The sequence below is a fragment of the Somniosus microcephalus genome, chromosome 3, assembly GCF_052327205.1.
Source record: "Somniosus microcephalus isolate GS21.2 chromosome 3, FLI_Smic_1.0, whole genome shotgun sequence".
NCBI lineage: Eukaryota > Metazoa > Chordata > Chondrichthyes > Squaliformes > Somniosidae > Somniosus > Somniosus microcephalus.
In genome coordinates this window covers 310,319,194-310,341,297 of record NC_140989.1, presented here as the reverse complement: position 1 = coordinate 310,341,297, position 22,104 = coordinate 310,319,194, and the positions used below count along the sequence as shown (strand labels likewise).

Here is a 22,104-nt window from a genome sequence, read left to right as displayed (position 1 = left end):
GATTGTGTCCATAACTCGGAAGCAATTTTCTGGAAGTGATCAAGTTCGGCATAATGAAAGGATTTGAAATTCAGAAATCTCTGACTCAGGTGCTGCCAATATTGATCTGCTTAATTGATGCCGATGTGGTAAACCATTGGTTGTGCCACTTCTGAAGTTCCTGATTCGCCATTATACTCTCTGGGGTGTATTCAAATTATTTTTCCAGGAAATTTTAGTGTAAGTTTGCAATGGGAAGAATGGGACACAAAGCGAAATAATTTACGGCATAAGTCACGGATTGCGCTGTTCCAGGAAATTCTGGGCTATAGTAATGAGGTAAGCATATATAGTAACACCCAGCTGTGACAAATCATGTCACAGAAAGTGTGTGATGAGCAGGAACTGCGCACTAAATGCAAGATTTTTAATATATTAGATCAATTTGAGATTCTCCAAAGGGACAATCGAGGACACATCAATTATTCAGATGTCAAAATCCAACATACTTTAGACTAAATTTTGAAAGTGCCTTTTTGAACCACTGTGATTCTCCACCCCCCCCCCCCCCACCCCATCTCTCATACACCCAATCTCTCTCTTTAAATTAGTGTGTGAGACATATTTTTGGAGGATATAAGGGAGCAACATTTTGAGAAATGTTTGAGCATGTTCAAAGTTGTTAGTATTTGCACTTTTTTGGGAATATCCTAAGTTTACATAGCTTTTGAGAAACCTAATTTGATTTGCAAAGAAAACATCGAAAGTGCAGATTCCTGTGAACTTGCGTCTCTGTGCTTTGGAAGACCTTGCATATTTCTGTTGCTATGACTGCAAAGACACTGACAGTTTTTTTTTAGTAACTCCTAAAGTTAATGTGCAAAGCTTAATGATAACCAGCTTCTTGAAATGCATGGTTGAAATGTGGGATGTTGCTATCCTTGGGGATTTTCTTTCAGATTAGGGTTACGCTTTGGGTGTATTGTGGTTTTGAAGTCTAATTTACTGTACATGTGTAGGACCAATGAAATACCTGTATCCCTTAGTTTCTCCTTCAGTTGTTGATGGATTGAGCATAACGTTTTAATTTTTTTCCACTTCGGATTAACTCGTCAGAGCTTTATATTGCAGCAGTGATAAACTAGCACTGTGCACTTTTTCTTGTATGTATTTGAGCAGAATATTTTCAGAATTTGCCAGGCATGCAGAAAGAAAATTTAGCAGTCAAAACATGCTAGTGCTTTCCAGCAGCAGAGTGTTGAAACAGTGGCAATTTCACTAGTTTTGTTTTGCTAATATTAACTCGTTGTACCGGAAGCTGAGACTAACCTATCAGAACTGTATGTTGGCAGTATTCTTCAGTATGTTATGTAGATGTATGCTTTAATAGTGAGCTATTTGTTGTAGTACTTTCAAGTTCAAATGAGTTGTAAAAAAAATAGATTGTTTATGTTCAAGGATTTTTTTTTTAATCGAGTATCCCAAAACATAGTCATATGCAGAATTCCAAGTAGCTTTAGGTCATTTTTAATTTGTCGCATAAGTTAAATTGACTATTCCTATTAATGATCCAATGCTCATCCTTCAGCTCTCCTCTGCAACCATTTGGGTCCTTCTATTGTCATAGTGTTTCTCAATTATAGGATATGAAAGCTCCTATTGTGAAGAGCATATGAATAACTAATCAGGTTATCTACATTTAGTATGGCAAGACTCATGCTGAAAGGTACTGTGTACTTGAGATGACTTTTAAATAAAAACAAAATGAAGTGCATTACATCTTTTTAAACTTTTCTTTTATTAGGTAAAGCGTAACATATTTGATCTCACAAATATCCATGTCCGCCACCAGATATGGGAAGGCTGGCCTGCCTCTGCCGAGGATGACTCTGTGAGTGCAATTTATTTTCAAAGAATTTGTACTGTGCTTCAATCCTTAGTATTGTGTAATGAATAGGCAGGAGACTTTCTTTCAGCAGATGTTCTTTTATGTACTGCTGCTGCTTTTGTTAGTATGTGGTTTTGATATATTTTCATTTCTGCATTATTCTTTTTATATGACCATTGTAACCATTAGCCAAACATCTTTTCATAATTGAAGAGAAGCGTAGGGCACAAGAGCTTACTTTTCAGATTTGCCCATGGTTGAGACCAGTCAGCTGTATAAACATTTCAAGATGTTTTAGTATCTGCATGCATAAAGGCTTTCCTCTGAAATAATTCAGCCACCCATTCAATACATTCTCCAACTTTTTTGTGAACTGGTTTAACTTTTTAACATCAATTGGAATGAAAACCTGTTCACTGAAGCTTAGAATTTTGTTAGCTTAATCACTTTGTTGATGCTTGAGCTGCTACTATGATTTTATATAGAAATATTTAAGGTATGAGGAAATTATTATAGGGCTGTTGAGCTTTTCTTTTGGAAAACTGGCGCAGTGAGGCAAAATGTTACTTTTGAAGTTTTGTCTTACTAATGTCAATAGTTTTGACTGACCAAGTAAGTCATTGTTCATAACTGGAATGGTGGTTTGGTTTGGGTGACATAGAGTTGGAATGTGACATTTTTGTCTTAAATTTTCTTCAATTAATCTCATTCAGTTAAATCCAGAACGAATGCTGTTGATTGTATGATTCAAATTAAGTGTGTTATTCTGTGTTTTTCTTTCTCTCTGTCGCTCTCTATTTCTCTAGTTCTATCCGTCATATGAAAATGACGGACAAGAAAAGACCGGCTGGTCCATTTCATCCTGTCCCACAGGGTTGTGATGCCTTATGCATCACAATAAATACACTCCCCACCCACCACGAGCTATGTAATCTCCTGGAAGAGGTGAAAAACCATTAAAACCACTTTTAGGTGATTGAAATTAGTCCAGGAGACCACATTGGGCATGATTTACATTACTGGATACCTACCTCTCGTATGAGGTGATTTTGCAGGGCTCAGGAGAAGGAACGGGTGTGGGACTAATTGGATAGCTCTTTCAAAGAGCCAGCACAGGCACATTGGGCTGATTGGCCTCCTTGTGTGCTGTATTATTCTATGATCTCCACCTCAGCCAGAAACTGGTGCAGCTCTCTTGAAGGAATACAACAAATCAGCATTCACCACACAAGCCAGCAACCTGTTCCCAGGTCGACTAGTCTCTGGGGAAAGAAGAACTGCCTAACATTCAACCTATTTCTGCTCTTGCGTAACTTGTTAGCGAGATCCCAGGTCCTGCCTAACCTATTCAGTTGAAATAATTGATTAGCACAATCTATTCCGTTCATTATTTTATAAACCGTGATCAAATCACCCTGAAGTGTACTCTTCTCTAAAATAGAGACCCAGCTCGTAGAGCCCATCTGGATAACTAAGATGTTTTGAACTGGAAATGAATCTTGTGGCCCTCATTTGCACCCTTTGCAAAGCCTTAATATCCCCCATCATGTGAGGAGACCAAAACTGGACACAGTATTCTAACTGAGGCCTTACCAAGATCTTGTCTTCTATTGAATTGTCTTGTGAATACACCCTGGTATCCTGTTCACTTAAGCTATACTTACATGACATTGATCATGAACCTTTTCGCGATTGATGCACTAAAACACTCAGATCTCTTTCTTTCGATACTGGCTTTAATTATTTTCCCTGTAGTGTGTATGTATGATCAGTATTAGACCTGCCCAGTGCATAACACTAGACTTAAACAGATAAACATAATGGCCCAATCCCCCAGCACATCTAGATCTGCTTGTAGTATTTGGGCATCCTCTGCAATCCTAAGTCTAGTACATATCTTAGTGTTGTCCACAAACCTGTGGATCATTCCCCCCAACAGCTACATCTCGTTCATTAATGAAAATGATAAATACCAAAGGCCCTAACGCTGATCCCTGCGGGACACCAATAGTAACCGGTCTCCAAGGAGATCTAAATCCATTGACAACCACTTTCTGCCTATGGGCATTCAGCCAATTCTCAATCCACTGCAGCAGATTACCACTAATTCCACATGATTCTATCTTTTAGAGAAGCCTCTTGTGTGGTACCTTATCAAAAGCTTTATGAAAATGGAGATAGACGATGTCTACCGAGTTACCCTCATCCACTAACCTAGTGACTTTTTCAGAAAAATTCAATCAAATTGGTAAGACACGACCTTCCTTTCTGGAAGCTGTGTTGGTGTCCCTAATATAGCATGTTCTATCAAAGTGGTCATATAGTGCATCGCTATCTCTCTCGCTCTTTCTAGCTTTCCTCCTCCTTTTTCACCACCTTCTGCTGCTTCTCCTTCTCTTTCTGTTCTTCCTTCTTTCTCTTTCTCTCTCTCTGCACCACTGTCTTTTTTTCTCCAAATATGTTTTCAATGTAAAATATTTCGAAGCATCATTAATTAAAATAATAAATATTCATTGGCCTTCCTGTTTGCTTACCTTTACGAAGATTAAAAAAAAGTTTTCTTCTTCTGATCACATCCTCCAATTACCAATGGACTGGTGTGGCACTCGACCACATTCACTGTCAAAATTGCAAACAGGGTGATCTTTTAAAATGTTTAGTGACATTGTAACATTAGAGGTATCTCCATGTGACCTTTCCAGCACCCGCACAGTATATAGTAGTCTGCCCCACCCCAAAGCTTCACATCATCTTTACCACCACAGAGTAAAGATGTTTGACACTTCCACACAAGTACTCCACCTGTAGACTTTGAAAAGTTAGTTATGGTATTGATGCTTCCAATTGTAAATATTTCTTCATTTTTATATTGAGTTAAAGGCCAGTTTTGTAGAAAAAAATGGCGACTGCCTTGCTTCCAGCGCAGGACACAGCGGCCGCCATTTTGGTAAGGGCCATAGCACTGTTGATAGCTGTGGTAAACCACTGTTTGTATTCCTGTTTGTCCTGTTTGTATTCCACTGTGTACATGCCTGGACATGCCTCGGCTGACTCCTCCCACAGGTCCTAGTATAAAGGTGACTGCTCCCCAGCCCTTTGTATCCTGGGCCTGTCGACCACTCGAGGCAGACTTCCATTCTGTTGTTAATAAAAGCCTTTCGTTACTCTTCTAACTCTCGGTCTTTTATGAGTAATTGATAGCGCATCAATTTTATTAACAACATTTTTATAATGGAGAAGATCCTCACACCAGCATGCCTGGACTTAGATCATCGGGAGGCGGACTCATCCACCAAGTTTACTCACTGGCTTAAGTGTTTCGAAAAATTCCTGACCGCCTCCGAAGCAATCAAATCGGACGAGGACAAACTGGATGTCCTGACCTCCAAAGTGAACCACCGAGTGTACTCGGTCATCCAAGACGCGACCTCGTACGCGGACGCTATCAAGCTCCTCAAGGACCAGTACACGCGCCCAGTGAACGAAGTGTACGCCAGGCACCTTCTGGGGAGTCGTAAACAACAACCTGGGGAATCGACCGTGGAATACCTTCAGGCACTGTCTGTGCTTGGCCGGGCCTGTGGTTGTAAGGATGTAAAGGCCGCCGTGTACACACAGGAACTTATCCGGGACGCTTTTGTAGCGGGCCACAGATCCAATTACACCCGACAGCGACTGTTGGAGCAGAGTAACCTCGACCTCAACAAGGCCTCTGAACTCGCACTATCGTTGGATGCAGCCTACCAGGGCATGGATGCCTACTCCTCTGCACCGTGGACGCCGCGGGGAATGACAGCCTGGGACACGGTAGGACCGCCTCATAGCGCCGTGCCACCCCAGCCACACCCCAACAACGGCCCAACTACCGCAGCAGTGTCCCAAGGCCAGAAATGCTACTTCTGTGGCCAGGCAAAACACCCCAGAGCGCGCTGCCCGGCGAAAAACGCGATCTGCTCGGGCTGCGGGAAGAAGGGACACTACGCTAGCGTCTGCAGGGCCAAAGCCACCCCGAACCCCAGCAGCGCCGCATGCGGGCCGCCATCTTGGACCTCCCCGGCCATGTGCGAATCACCGGTACAGCAGCCATTTTGGACGCCTCCAGCCACATGGGGATCATGGACGCCGCCATCTTGGACGACAGCCGGGACGCAGCAGGCCCCCGACACCGCCTCATCTGATACCCGCAGCGACACACCGACCCCTACGCTGGCATCCGTTACACTGGACCAAGCGAGACCGCACCAACTGGCCAGTTCCACAATGGACATTAAGGTAAATGGTTACGATACAATCTGCCTTTTTGACTCTGGGAGCACGGAGAGCTTCATCCACCCCGACACGGTGCGGCGTTGCTCTCTCCCAGTCCTGCCTGCACAACAGTGGATTTCTATGGCCTCCGAGTCCCAGTCGGCGGACATCGGCGGCTACTGCGTGGTGACACTCGTAGTAGACGGGACCGTGTACGATCATTTTAAACTTCTGGTCCTGCCTGACCTCTGCGCTGCCGTCCTGCTGGGGTTAGATTTTCAGTGCCACCTTAAAAGTGTTACGATGGCGTACGGTGGACCCCTACCCCCACTCACAGTCCGCAGCCAGCAGCTTCCAAATTGCCCGCCGCGCACCAGGTGCAACCTCTCCACACTCAGAGTCACCCCCCCACCACTGTTTGCTAACCTCACCCCCGACTGTAAGCCCATCGCCACAAAGAGCAGGCGATACAGTGCCGGGGACAGGGTTTTCATTAAAACCGAAGTGGAGCGGCTCCTGAAAGAAGGGATTATTGAGGGCAGCACCAGCCCCTGGCGAGCCCAGGTTGTGGTCGTTAAGACCGGCGAGAAGCAGCGCCTGGTCATCGACTACAGCCAGACAATAAATCGCTACACCCTGCTGGACGCCTACCCACTCCCCCGTATAGCTGCTATGGTCAACCAGATCGCGCAGTACCGCGTCTTCTCGACCATTGACCTGAAATCAGCGTACCACCAGCTCCCCATCCGCCCTGAGGACCGCCAGTACACTGCCTTTGAGGCAAACGGCCGCCTCTATCACTTCCTTCGGGTTCCCTTTGGCGTCACCAACGGGGTCTCCGTCTTCCAAAGGGAGATGGACCGGATGGTAGATCAAAATGCGTTGCAGGCCACTTTCCCATATCTGGACAATGTGACCATCTGCGGCCGTGACTTGCAGGACCATGACGCAAACCTCGAAAAATTCCTCCGCACCGCCCAACTCCTAAACCTGACATATAACAAGGAGAAGTGCATATTCCACACAAACCGCCTCGCCATCCTTGGCTGTGTTGTGGAACACGGAGTCATCGGCCCCGACCCCGACCGGATGCGTCCCCTTATGGAACTTCCACTGCCTCAAGGCCCTGAAGAGGTGCCTAGGGTTTTTCTCCTATTACGCCCAGTGGGTCCCCTACTATGCGGACAAGGCCCGTCCGCTGATCAAGTCCACCTCTTTTCCCTTGACGGCACAGGCCCGCTTAGCCTTCCACCGTATCAAGGAGGACATTGCCAAAGCCACCATGCACGCAGTGGACGAATCCATCCCCTTCCAGGTGGAAAGCGACGCGTCCGACTTTGCCCTGGCCGCTACCCTCAATCAGGCGGGGAGACCCGTGGCCTTCTTTTCACGAACCCTCCAAGGCCCGGAGACCAGACACTCCGCTGTTGAGAAGGAGGCCCAGGCGATTGTGGAGGCTGTGCGTCATTGGAGGCACTACCTGGCCGGAAAACGATTTACCCTGCTCACTGACCAGCGTTCAGTTGCTTTTATGTTTAACAACAAGCAGAGGGGCAAAATCAAAAATGACAAGATCTTGAGGTGGAGAATCGAACTTTCCACCTACAACTACGAGATCTTGTACCGGCCCGGGAAGCTAAATGAACCCCCGGATGCGCTATCGCGTGGCACCTGCGCCAGCGCGCAGATCGATAGACTGCGGGCCCTCCACAATGACCTCTGCCACCCGGGGGTCACCAGGTTCTTCCACCTCATCAAGGCCCGCAACCTGCCTTACTCTATTGAGGAGGTCAGGACCATGACCAGGAACTGCCAAGTCTGCGCTGAGTGCAAACCGCACTTTTATAGACCAGACAGGGCCCACCTGATAAAAGCCACTCGCCCCTTCGAGCGCCTGAGCGTTGATTTTAAAGGGCCTCTCCCCTCCTCCGACCGCAATGTGTACTTCCTCAATATTATTGATGAGTACTCCCGTTTCCCGTTCGCCTTCCCCTGCCCGGACATGACCAGTGCCACGGTCATTAAATGTCTGAACAACCTCTTCACCCTGTTCGGCTTCCCCAGCTATATCCATAGCGACCGGGGCTCATCGTTTATGAGCGACGAACTCCGTCAGTACCTGCTAACTAGGGGTATTGCCACAAGCAGGACTACCAGTTACAACCCCCGGGGGAACGGACAGGTGGAAAGAGAAAATGCGACAGTTTGGAAGGCCGTCCTGCTAGCCTTAAAGTCTAGGGGCCTTCCAACCTCCCACTGGCAGGATGTGCTCCCCGATGCGCTCCACTCTATTCGGTCACTGCTCTGCACTGCCACTAACGCCACCCCTCATGAGAAAATGTTTGTCTTCCCAAGGAAGTCCACATCGGGGACATCGCTACCGCCATGGCTGACGTCCCCAGGGCCGGTCCTACTGAGAAGACACGTGAGGACCCATAAAACGGACCCCCTGGTCGAGAGGGTCAACCTCCTCCACGCCAACCCCCAGTATGCTTACATCGCATACCCGGACGGGCGGGAGGACACAGTCTCCATAAGAGACCTTGCACCCTCGGGGACCGCAGTAACCCACTACCCACTACCACCCCCCCCCCACGATCCGATATCCAGCCCCAGCAGACGGCAGGCCTGGGCTCCGCGACCCGCTCGACATCTACGAGGACGACACGCCTGTGCCACAGCCTACGCTGGACTCGACGCTGGAAGCTTCACTACCCCTGCCGTCGCCACGCCGATCACAGCGGCAGACAAGACCTCCGGAGAGACTCCAATACACTAACTTTTAATACACTTCACCCCGCCGGACTCAATTTTAAACAAGGGGTGAATGTGGTAAACCACTGTTTGTATTCCTGTTTGTCCTGTTTGTATTCCACTGTGTACATGCCTCGGCTGACTCCTCCCACAGGTCCGAGTATAAAGGTGACTGCTCCCCAGCCCTTTGTATCCTGGGCCTGTCGACCACTCGAGGCAGACCTCCATTCTGTTGTTAATAAAAGCCTTTAGTTACTCTTCTAACTCTCGGTCTTTTATGAGTAATTGATAGCGTTGAAAAGTTAGTTATGGTATTGATGCTTCCAATTGTAAATATTTCTTCATTTTTATATTGAGTTAAAGGCCAGTTTTGTAGAAAAAAATGGCGACTGCCTTGCTTCCAGTGCAGGACACAGCGGCCGCCATTTTGGTAAGGGCCATAGCACTGTTGATAGCACTGGCCCCTCAAATTTAAATAAGCAGATCGTGACGTCAATTGACGTGCAACGCCTGATTTGACGCCACGACTGCTAATTTGGACGTTCTCGGTCTCCATTACACTGTCCTAACCACGCACAGAAGAGCGTACGCAGGGATGCTGTCAGCACTTAAAGGGTCATGCACATCTTTCAGGTAAGTTTGGATTTCAGCTTTTGGACTGTTAATTTTATATTGAAGTAGTGGCTTGGTGCAATAGATTTTAAAAGTTTTTAAAGTGGGCAGGGCGTGTTACTGAACGCTTACAAGGCTTCAGATGGTAAAGGGAAGCCTCTGAAGACAGAAAAATGCTGGAAATACTCCAGGTCAGGCAGCATCTGTGGAGAGAGAAACAGAGTTAACATCAGGTCGAGATGCTGTCTGTCCTGCTGAGTATTTCAGCATTTTCTGCTTTTATTTCAGATTTCCAGCATCCGCAGTATTTGGCCTCTGAGAAGACCACTTGCTCACAGTCCCAGGGGGTTGAAGCAGAGGCAGCAAAGGGGACAAGCTGCTCACAGAGGGAAGAGGAGGAAGCAGAAGTAAGGATGCAACCTAGACAGACCCTTTCTGGCCGGGATATCCGGGATGGAATCATCCATCTGCGGTACCAGTGACCACAACCCCAATTCCCCTTTCAATATTTGTCCCACAGCTTACCTTGTCTCTGTTGCTGACCATCACAGCGTCCTCTTGGCCACGATGTTGAAATAAAAGTCACCGCAAAGCAAACTTTCCAATCCAACTTTATCCATATATGCATCCAATATGACATAAAAAAATCAACTAATCATCCTTGTGCATTCCATTTGTGACTGTCTTTTGTGAGCCTTTGCCTATCCCAGTGATGTCACGCAGTGCCACCCCAGTGGCTGCAGCATGGCTGGTGGAAGGCTGCTGACTTTCAGTGGAGGACACTTCAGATGGCCCTGCAGGATGGCCTCGAGGAGCTGGTGGCTGGGAGTGTCAAAACGAGTGACGTGGTTCTTCTTCACTCTCTTTGGTCAAACGCTGGCTGAGCAGGCTTAATTTCTTGCGTGTCTGAAATGGGGAAAGCACAAGGGTAGAGTTGTGGTGAGGGGAGGGTGGGAAACCAAGAGCAGCATGCTTACACCATGCGCACCTTGTAAATCAGAAGATATTGTGGAATGAGTGAGAAGTGAGGAGGAAGATAACGTATGAGGATACCAGCATCATGTATCCTTTCAGCCCCACTGCTGGCCAAGGACTCAGCCATGCCCCTGCCAAGAATGGCCAGCACCATCTCCTCCAAGGGGGTGAGGTGAAGCTCGGAATGTGAGGTGTGCCTTGTTTGGTGCAGATTGTTGGTAGGTGAGTGATGGGGGGTGGTTGTGCGTTGAGCAGCGTGAGAGGCTAGTGATGTAGTTGGTAGGAGATGGCTTTTGAAGATGATTCACTGACCTTGACCACTAGTCTGAGGTCATGAAACAGCTTTGGGCACTGGAGCCCGGTCGTGGGGTAACATTACTGGCAGTGATGGCCTTGGTGATGTGGTCCCACATTGTTCTTTTTGGAGGGCTTCCTGGCTTCCTGTGGGTAGAGGACCTCTCTTCCAGTATTTGCCCCCTGCACAAAGCTGAAGTTCTGCAAGCGAGACCCTGGGTGCCCCTTCCCTGGCTTGTTGTCACCATTTGTGTTAGTGCTGAAGCACTTTTACCATTTTTTTTACGTGCAGAAGGCAGTTCAGCTTTGAGCTGAGGACTGCCATTTTGGAATTATTTTCAATGTTTATTTTTTTTCAGAAGGCAGTTGAGCTCTAAGGGCCAATGACTGCCTTACATAAGAAAATAAGAACATAAGAAATAGGAGCAGGAGTAGGCCAATCGGCCCCTCGAGCCTGCTCCGCCATTCAATAAGATCATGGCTGATCTGATCCTAACTGCCAATCCACTATCACAGAACCATCTCCTGCATCTAACAGAATTAGACACACGAAATAGGAGCAGGATCAGGCTACACGGCCCCTGGGCCCGCTCCGCTACCCACAGGGCCATGACCGATCCGAACCTAGACTCATGTCCAATTTCCTGCCCGCTCCCCGTAACCCTTAATTCCCTTTACTTCTAGGAAACTGTCTATTTCTGTTTTAAATTTATGTAATGATGTAGCTTCTACAGTTTTTTGGGGCAGCATATTCCATGGACCTACCACCCTCTGAGTGAAGTAGTTCCTCCTCATCTCAGTTTTGAAAGAGCAGCCCCTTATTCTAAGACTATGCCCCCTAGTTCTAGTTTCACCCATCATCGGGAACATCTTCCCCGCATCCACCCGATCCAACCCCTTCACAATCTTATATGTTTCAATAAGATCGCCTCTCATTCTTCTGAACTCCAATGAGTAGAGTCCCAATCTACTCAACCTCTCCTCATATGTCCATCCCCTCATCCCCGGGATTATTCGAGTGAACCTTCTTTGTACTGACTCGAGAGCAAGTATGTCCTTTCTTAAGTATGGACACCAAAACTGTACGCAGTATTCCAGGTGCGGTCTCACCAATACCTTGTACAACTGAAGCAATACCTCCCTATTTTTATATTTTATCCCCCTAGCAATGAAAGCCAACATTCCATTGGCCTTCTTAATCACTTGCTGCACCTGCATACTAACCTTTTGAGTTTCGTGCACCAGGACCCCCAGATCCCTTTGTACTTCAGTACTTTCCAGTTTCTTGCCATTAAGATAATAACTTGCTCTACGATTTTTCCTGCCAAAGTGCATAACCTCACACTTTCCAGTATTGTATTCCATCTGCCAAATCTCTGCCCACTTACTTAGCCTGTCTATGTCCCCTTGCAGGTTTTTTATGTCCTCCTCACTCACTACTTTCCCCCCCCATCTTAGTATCATCTGCAAACTTTGATATGTTACACTCGGTCCCCTCCTCCAAATCGTTAATATAGATTGTAAAGAGTTGGGGACCCAGCACTGACCCCTGCGGAACACCACTAGTTACTGATTGCCAGTCTGAGAATGAACCATTTATCCCAACTCTCTGCCTTCTGTTAGATAGCCAATCCTCTATCCATGCCAGAATATTACCCCCAATCCCGTGATTTTTTATCTTAAGCAATAATCTTTTGTGTGGCACCTTGTCAAATGCCTTTTGGAAGTCTAAATACACTACGTCCACTGGTTCCCCTTTATCCACCCTATATGTTACTTCCTCAAAGAACTCCAGCAAATTTGTCAAACATGACTTCCCCTTCATAAAACCATGCTGACTTTGTCTTATTAAATTATGATTATCCAAATGTCCTGTTACTGTCTCCTTAATAATGGACTCCAAAATTTTACCTACCACAGATGTTAGGCTAACCGGTCTATAGTTTCCAGCCTTCTGTCTACTGCCCTTTTTAAATAAGGGTGTTACATTAGCAGTTTTCCAGTCTGCCGGGACCATTGCCGAGTCCAGGGAGTTTTGGAAAATTATTACCAATGCATCCACAATCCCTACCGCCATTTCCCTCAAGACCCTAGGATGTAAGCCATCAGGTCCAGGTGATTTATCCGCCTAGAGTCCCATTATTTTACCGAGTACCACTTCCTTAGTGATTTTGATCGTGTTTAGCTCCTCCCCCCCCCTTTAGCCCCCTGTTTGTCCAGTGTTGGGATATTCTTAGTGTCTTCTACTGTAAAGACTGATGTAAAATATTCATTCAGTGTTTTTGCCACCTCCATATTTCCCACCATTAATTTCCCGGTCTCATCCTCTAAGGGACCAACATTTACTTTAGCCACCCTTTTTCTTTTTATATAACTATAAAAACTCTTACTATCTGTTTTTATATTTTTTGCTAATTTACTTTCATAATCTATCTTCCCTTTCTTAATCAATGTTTTTGTTATTTTTTGCTGTCTTTTAAAGTTTTCCCAATCCTCTATCCTCCCACTAGATTTGGCTACCTTATATGCCCTTGTTTTTAGTCAAATACTATCCTTAATTTCTTTCCTTAGCCACGGATGGCTGTCTTTTCTTTTACACCCTTTTCTTCTCAGTGGAATATATATTTTTTGGAAGTTGTAAAATAACTCCTTAAATGTACACCACTGATCATGTATCGTCTTACCCTTTAATCTATTTTCCCAATCCACTCTACTCAATTCCGCTCTCATACCTTCATAGTCTCCTTTATTCAAGCTTAGCACGCTTGTTTGAGATCCAACCTTCTCACCCTCTAATTGAATATGGAATTCAACCATGTTATGGTCACTCATTCCAAGGGGATCCTTTACTAGGACAGTTTTAATTAATCCTGTCTCGTTACACAGGACCAGATCTAAGGTTGCCTGCCCCCTGGTCGGTTCAGTTTCATACTGCTCAAGAAACCCATCCCTAATACACTCAATGAACTCCTCCTCAAGGCAGCCCTGCCCAATTTGATTTGTCCAATTAATATGAGTTAAAATCCCCCATAATTATAGATGTTCCCTTATTACAAGCCTCAACTATTTCCTGATTGATACTCCGTCCAACAGAGTTGCCACAGTTCGGAGGCCTATAGACTACGCCCACTAGTGTTTTTTTCCCCTTATTATTCCTTTCCTCCACCCAAACTGTTTCATTGTCCTGATCTTTTGACCCAATATCATTTCTCTGTATTGCAGTGATTCCTTCCTTTATTAACATAGCCACCCCACCTCCCCTTCCTTCCTGATCGTTAAATAACCTGGTATGTTTAATTCCCAGGCATTGTCACCCTGCAGCCATGTTTCTGTAATGGCCACAAGATCATACCCATATGTAGTTATTTGTGCCATTAACTCATCTATTTTGTTACGAATGCTACGTGCATTCAGATAGAGAACTTTCGAAGATGTTTTGTGACACTTAGTTCCTGCTTTTGCCCTTTTTATTAATTTACCTTTTACTCCATACCTTCTGCCCCTTCCTGACACGGTCTGATTTTTAATTTCCCCACTGCTACCTAAGTCTATGACCTTCTCTGTTGTCATTTGTATTATTTGCTCTCTAGGAACCTCCCCCCCCACTAGTTAGTTTAAAGCCCTCTCTGCAGCCCTAGTTATATGATCCGCCAGGACTCTAGTCCCAGCACTAGCCAAGTGAAGCCCGTCCCAACGGAACAGCTCCCTCCTGCCCGAGCACTGGTGCCAGTGTCCCAGGAAGCAAAACCCATTTCTCCCACACCAGTCTTTGAGCCACGCATTTAACTCTCTAATTTTATTTGTCCTAGCCAAATTCGCTCGTGGCTCAGGTAATAATCCAGAGATTATTACCCTTGTGGTTCTGCTTTTTAATTTGGCCCCTAGCTGCTCAAACTCCCTCAGCAGAACCTCCTTCCTTGTCCTATCTATGTCGTTGGTACCAACATGGACCATGACAACTGGATCCTCCCCCTCGCACTCCAAGTTTCTCTCCAGTCCAGAGGAGATGTCCTTAACCCTGGCACTGGGCAGGCAACACAGCCTTCGGGACTCTCGCTCTCGGCTGCAGAGAACTCTATCTATCCCCCTAACGATACTATCCCCTACCACTACAACATTTCTTTTAACTCTCCCCCCCCCCCCCCCCACTTGAATGGCCCCCCGCTCCACGGTGCTGTGGCCAGGTTGCTCATCCTCCCCGCAGTCCCTGTTCCCATCCTCACAGGGAGTAAGAGCCTCGAACCTGTTGGACAAGTGCAGGGGCTGCGGCTCCTCCAACACTACCTCCTGGATCCCCGTACCTGCCTCACTTCTAGTCACACCATCCTGACCCTGGCCACGGACTACATCTGAATTAATTAATCTAATTGGTGTGACTACCTCGTGATACAGAGTCCAGGTAACTCTCCCCCTCCCTGATGTGTCTCAGTGTTTGAAGCTCGGACTCCAGCTCTTCAACACGGAGCCGGAATTCCTCGAGCAGCCAACACTTACTGCAAATGTGATCACCGTGAGCATCAATGGTGTCCACCAGCTCCCACATATTGCAGCAGCAACACATCGCCTGATCTCCCATTCTATGTAATTAATTAAATTTATTAATATTATTCTTAAATACCCTGTGCCTCGATTCTAGATGGTGAATATCACACCTTAGAAACTATAAACCAAGGAGATTTAAGCTTAAAAAGGGAGAAATACTTACCAACCAATCACTCACCCGCTTTGTGGTGACGTCACACCTTGAATACGTTTTACCTCTCTCCTTCCCTGAGATTGGAGATTGGTACGCCTACCTGAGCCTCTGGGGCCTCTTGTCGTCGCTCTGCCGCTCAGCTCCGCCTCCACCCGCTGCCGATGCCGCACTGGGGCCTACCTGAGCCTCTGGGGCCTCTTGTAGTCGCTCTGCCGCTCAGCTCCACCTCCACCCGCTGCCGATGCCGCACTGGGGCCTACCTGAGCCTCTGGGGCCTCTTGTAGTCGCTCTGCCGCTCAGCTCCGCCTCCACCCGCTGCCGATGCCACACTGGGGCCTACCTGAGCCTCTGGGGCCTCTTGTAGTCGCTCTGCCGCTCAGCTCCGCCTCCACCCGCTGCCGCTGCCGACGCCTTTTCTAAATGATTTTAATTTTTTTCATTTTAGAAGGCAGTTCCCCTTTAAAGGCTCGACACTGCTTTCTGAAGTGACAGGCTAGCTTTGAGATAACGCTGCCTTGCTCCAGGGACACGCTACATTGGGCCTCCTGCTGGAACTATCGCTCGAAACAGCACATTACACAGTAGGTTTTGCTCTCCAATCATTTAAATCAGCAGGCAGCCCCAAGGGCCATTAACTTCAGCCCGCAATGGCACTGACCATTTCCCAGCCTAATCGAATTTCTCGGTCACAGTTTTCCTCCTTCTCTTCATAATTTCTCAAAATTTTCAAAGTTTTCAATGTTTTGGGGAAAAATTTTATTATTTTCTATTATTGATGTGGCTTTCAAGAAAATTAAATTCAAGCATTGCACAAGGTGCTTTTGGGACTTTACAGTGGTGGATTACCATAATGTCTTTCCTCCATCTTTATTTATTTATTTATTTATTTATTTATATATATCTTTATTTCTATCTATCTATCTATCATATATATATAATAATAATTGCTCGTCTGCCTGTCTGTCCGCTATACACTCAAGTTATAGAGCGTACCTACACATATGTTATATCAAAAGAAAGGTTATGATCGGGGTAGTGTCATAGGCGTATTTACTTTTTGGTCAGACAAAAATTGTTCGGACAGTAGACAAAAAACGCTCATTAGCGGTTGACCAATCCTACCGCTCATTAACGTTGACTGACGTGATGGTTGACCAATCCTACAGTTCAGTGACCTGATGGTTGACCAATCAGTGCGTCACGGGCGGGACCATATCCTGCAGCCTCTCGAAACGTAGCCGCCATTTTTTCCTCAACAGCGAGCCGGGCAGCTGCGTCGGCCCGCCGGAGCGGGAGGTGAGTTGGGGTGACTCGGGCCGGGCCTGACAACCGCTCGGCCCGAGACAGAGTGGGGGAGCGGCAGCGGCCGTCAACCGCGCGGCCCTCTAAACTGCCCTGGCAACACTGGGCCCCCCCAGCTAGTTGCTTATAATTGAAGCATGACAAAGATAATTGCAATAGCTCAGTCTGTATCAAATCGAACCGACTGCATTCACTGCAGCACATCCTGCAAAAGAAAATTGCTGAGAAGCCCCATCCAGCATATCTGACCATAACTGGTTCTCTGATGGCCTCTAGCTGTGCTGCTCAAACTGCGTGATACTGCTGAACCAACATTATCTGGTACTTCTATCCATTCAGTACTCCGGTTACTGAGTCCCTCCAGCAGCACACTCCACTGACAGCAACTAGTTTAACTAAGACAACGCCAGGCACCAAGCAAGGCCATCAAGAATTTGTCATCGTCTCTTGAGGACTTTCCTACAACTTGCACCACTTTCTTCCAAAAATCTAACTAAAAAAGTGAACAAATTTGGGCTACACCTGCTGCCACTGCCTGTCCTTGGATGCAGCCTGACACTAATTGGGGTGAACTATATTGGCACTGGTCAGGGTCAGTTACTGTCTCCTCTGACCATTGTCAGCCAGAGGTCAATTTCAGTGCTACCTGTTATCAGATCTTTGACACAAATTGGGATGATGTTTGAAGCCCATCTTATTTGCGGAGCAGGCTCGAGGGGCCAAGTGGCCTATTCCTGCTCCTATTTCTTATGTGTCGCCCTGCAGTATTGGTGGACGCCATCAGTCCTGAGCTATTTCTTCAGAAAGGAAATGGTTCTTTTATGGCACCATTTGGCACAGGACAGGATGGCATCTCAAAATACTGTTGACAAACTATTATCCACCCTGTCATGAGCCACTGTCATTGGCTTTTGGGCAGTACTTGTCGTCACAGACCAGTGGTCTCCATCTGTGCTGTTCATTTTGGGTGCAACACTCTCTGGGTGCAACAGGGTCTGAATGCCTCAATCAACAGTTCAGATTCATGATCCAGTCGTTCAGAGATCTGAATAGTGTGCCGCCAAATCCACTGGACTATGTTGCCACTGCAGACTGAATCCTAGCTTCACACTGTGGCATGGTATCTTTTGTGAATTAGTCGCTACACCTGATGGAATAACTCTTCAAGTTGACCTTCATGCAGTAGCAGGCTGCAGTCAGTTCCCTGGATGCAAGTATGCAGTCAATCACCCAGGGGCTCTTGTTCTACTGGCTGTGTTCGTCATGAATCTCTCAGCAGTGACTTTTTAAACATCCTCTTAATGGTGAAGGATTTTTTGACGAGCTGTTAGAAAGCTGTAAATGTCATCCACAGAACCTTCGAGCCATCCCTCTCCTAGCACCTTGGGGCAGAGCTTCACATTGTGAGTGTAGCCCACACTGTTTTCAGGTCTGGATTGAGACTGCAACAGCAGCCCTTTTGTGGCTCTGGCCAGGGCATCTGGGCAGATTACCATCATGGAGCCTGTCATCCTGGACGGGGGTATGAACTGCATTTCTCACTGGAGAGGCTATACACAGCTGCATGTCTAGATCATTCCTCAAGCAGTGATTCCTTTCTCCCCAGCTCTATTTAAGCGTCTTGTTGACTTCATTGTAATCACTCAGCATGCTGCCATAAATGTTACAAAGAAAATGGGAATATTAAAAATGTGTTTTTAAAAAAAGTGATCTTTTATGATGCTTCACTTTTATAATGCATGAGTTTATTACCTGTATGTAATATTGACTTATTGTATCATCATTATATTTAAAGATGAACAGGAAATCAGATCCCATCACTAATGTCCAAAAATGTTATAAAACTGTCACTGGTTTTCAAAAGAAATCACAATTTAAATTTCAATATGTTGTAGACGTTTTGTGTCAACATACAGGTTAATATTTTATAAAATGTTAATTTATTTTTTTAAATAGTAAGTAACAGGATGACCTTTTTCTATTCCAAATTATGATCATTCAAGTGATTTGAATGCCAAGAATAAATCTTGTAATTAGAACTCCAGTTATCATTCGCAATGTTAAAAATTATTCTTGCCCTCAACATTCTGAAAACATGCCTTTGTTAAAGTGTAAAATGAGAATCTGGCATGATTGTGCGTTTCTACTTTGTCACAGTTGAACTTTTTCAGCATGAAAACATTTACCGACCAGCAGAAGTCCATACATGCTTCCCTAGTGAGGATGTGCTAAAACAGAAAGAGTTATTGATGACTCGTACAGTATCCCATCCCTCATTAAAGTGAGAGCTGCAGCAGACAGTGTATTTTTACTACCTAAAGGGATCCAAAAAATAATATATTAAATGAGTGTTGACTTAGATTAAGTTAACTGATGTTGCCAGATGAGCCAGGTCCATCAGGTTCAGAAGAGACTCAAGATTATACAGGAATCCAATTACAGCAAGCCTATCTAGTTTCCTTGTTTATTGAGCTTGAGGTTAACAAGAAATGTAGTGAAAATGGTTCCCATGGCAGCGTAGGTCTTTTTCACGTCCAGCAAGTAAATTTAAATAAATGGAAGCTAATGCAGGTTTAGAGTATTTGTTTTCATGTACTGCAATCATCAACTCTAGAAACTAAGGTACAGTACAATGTTCTGTAAAATTCCATGAACACAAACTTCGAAGAGGTAAGTATCATCAGTCTCTGTAAAATCTGTGATAAGAAGCACCCATGGATTAATTTGTTTTAATTGTTCTACTTTGAAACTAATTTGCATGTTGTGATGTGGGTTCAGGTCTATGAAAACTGGAGCTTAGGCAGCAGTGAATGACAGTTACATATCACACCACAGGGGGTTGACAGACATCATACATTGTTATGAGGAGTCTTTCCATAATTGCTGACATTTATCCAGTGTTTCACAGTATTTGCTAATGTATTAATGCAGTCAATCTTTGAGAGGCTGCTCATACCTTTTAGCCCTGGCTTTTATGGTTTCCTAAATTCATAGACCCACTAAAACTTATTCCCTTCTGGTTGCCTTAGTGACAGAGCTCAGAGATAAGCCTAGGTAGAGCCCTTTTGTGATTGCTTTCAGGTGACATTCAGTGATAGCTTGAGTAGAGTGTCCTTTTATAGTTCTTGTAATTCAGAAAATGATAACAGCTTTCATTGCTAAGAACTAAGGGCTCTAGACTGTTCCCTGGTGGGATTTATGTTTGATTTGCTACTTCATGCCAGTGAGAGTTGTGTGGATGATGAGATTATGTAGTATGGCACAGAAACCTAAAGGGGTCAAAATAACGATGCTTACACTATTGTTACAGGCTAAAGTTTTAGCCTCTGTTTTCAAGAGTTGATGGAAAAACCAACAAAAATGAATTTTAATAAATATTCATATTTGCATATTATTTGCTTGCATTTCTTTTTGCTTTAAAGCTTTTATTGCAACCATGAAAATGACATGCTCACCAATGTCTATCAACATCTTACCATTTTCTGTAGTGCATAAGTTTGTGAATACCGTCATGCCGAATGTGAAAAGGACAGAAAAGCCCTTGTCTGTTCTTTAAAAATTGTTTAAACCACTCAACAAATGACACAGGCCCTCAAAAATTGTCTTCCCTTAACAGTACTGATGTACCCTTACCCAAAGCTTTACCTCTTCAAGCCAATTTGGGGTATTGCACTTTCTTCTGTGAGTGCTTCTTAAGTATACGGAAGCATCAAAATCTGATATTCCTTCTCTTTGGAATAAAATAATATTTGTACCTAATAATGGTAAGCTCACTCCAGATACTTCTCTAAGGTCTGTAGCATTTATGCTTATGCATACATCAGACTGATTAAATCTCGCCAAGTAGGTTTGGAAACCAAGCGAGGAAAGTGGGATTAAGTCCCCATAGCAGTATCTTGTGTTTCTTTAACATATGGTGAGGCTTAAAAGCATATTTCAGCCTCCCACCAGGGTTGTGTTTATACTTGACACAATATTACTTTTATGCCAAAAGAAAACTACTGTGGATGTGGGGTATTCTTTTACTGTGAAGCACCATAAAGGCACAATCTGCTGTTCTCCAAAGAGACTGTGAACTGAATCTTTGGTGGCTGAACTCATGCTGAATAGATGTTGGTCTCCCTCAGTGACCGTCTGATATTGAGGCCTGGACAGGTCCTTCCCTCTTGGAGGATGAGATTCTTGGTAATTGGAAGGGTTGAAGGCCTTTGCTGCCCCGCAAATTAATAAATACATTTTTAAATTTCTCTCTCTCTCTCTCTCTCTCTCTCTCTCTCTCTCTTTTTGAGCCGCTCTTCCTAGACCCAGTGGGCTAAATGGCCTCCTTCTGTGCTGTACTATTCTATGATTCTATTGAAGTGCAATCGCCAGATCTTAACCAAGGAAAAGGCAGGTGCGCTTGGAATGTTGCTGGTTGACTAATAGAGCCTCTTTAGTTGAGGTTTTTGATTCAATGGAGTCTTTTATTTGAGAGATCTCCACAAATAACACTGCTGACAACCACTCTTGGACATCCCATCCACTTTTCTCTGGTCGGGTGGAGGGGGATTACATCCAACAAGAGTGTGCCAGGGACTGTTGGATTACACTGGACTCCATTTGGTACATCAGCTCTTTTGAACTTGCACTTTCAGATTTGGTGCAGGTCTGTCAATGTGCTTCTGGAAACATAACATGAAAGTAGTCTGGTATGTAAACAAACTGAGTGGAACCAGCTTTCAATCCCATTGTAATGTTGCATTGCTGATTGCATACTGATGAAGAAACCAGAGGATTGAAATTCTTGGGTCAACACTTGACTAAAATGGACAACACAGCAGTTCAAGCTGTCAGCCTACACTTCCCTAAATGAGTGGAAGATCCATTTGGAGGTATCCCAGGAGGTTTTCCAGGCTTCGATTCATCCTTTAGTAGACTTTTTTGAATTGCTGGACTCCCCGTCTTCCAAAGGAAAGGTGGACAAGTTAGCTTGAAGGATGTATTGCCTGAAATGAATGTTCTGCACCTGTTTATTTAATTTCCTCAATTTCCAGGGTCCTCCAGAAGATTAAAACAGTACAGGCAACTGCTAACTCTATCCTGGCCTCAGAAACTGTTGCTACTTCAGCAGGCATTGTGGCAATTGCTCTGTTCTGTCATTTTGCTACAGTGGCACTTGATGGCCTGCTTGCTAGGAAGTACCAATTTTCAAGAAGAGGGCCTGACAACTGCAGTGGCTGATACCTTAATGCCATCTCGGAAGCCATCCACTAACCATGGTTACATCATAAAATCTAAGAAATTTGATTGGTGTTCTATCAAGTCCTGTAACCTCGAGGCCCTGAGATTCCTCAATCCAGGATTATTTCCAATGTAT

At 45.2% G+C, this 22,104-nt stretch overlaps 1 protein-coding gene across 3 annotated transcripts in view; it reads left to right on the top strand.

The window, feature by feature from the left end:
* faf1 (Fas (TNFRSF6) associated factor 1) overlaps window positions 1-22,104 on the top strand; it is a 499,151-nt gene that overhangs the window by 251,656 nt on the left and 225,391 nt on the right. For all 3 annotated transcript variants that reach the window (XM_085982899.1, XM_085982900.1, XM_085982902.1), the window contains exon 8: window positions 1,784-1,870. In XM_085982899.1, coding sequence (XP_085839025.1) covers window positions 1,784-1,870 — 87 coding nt within the window. The remainder of the gene's footprint in view (window positions 1-1,783; window positions 1,871-22,104) is intronic.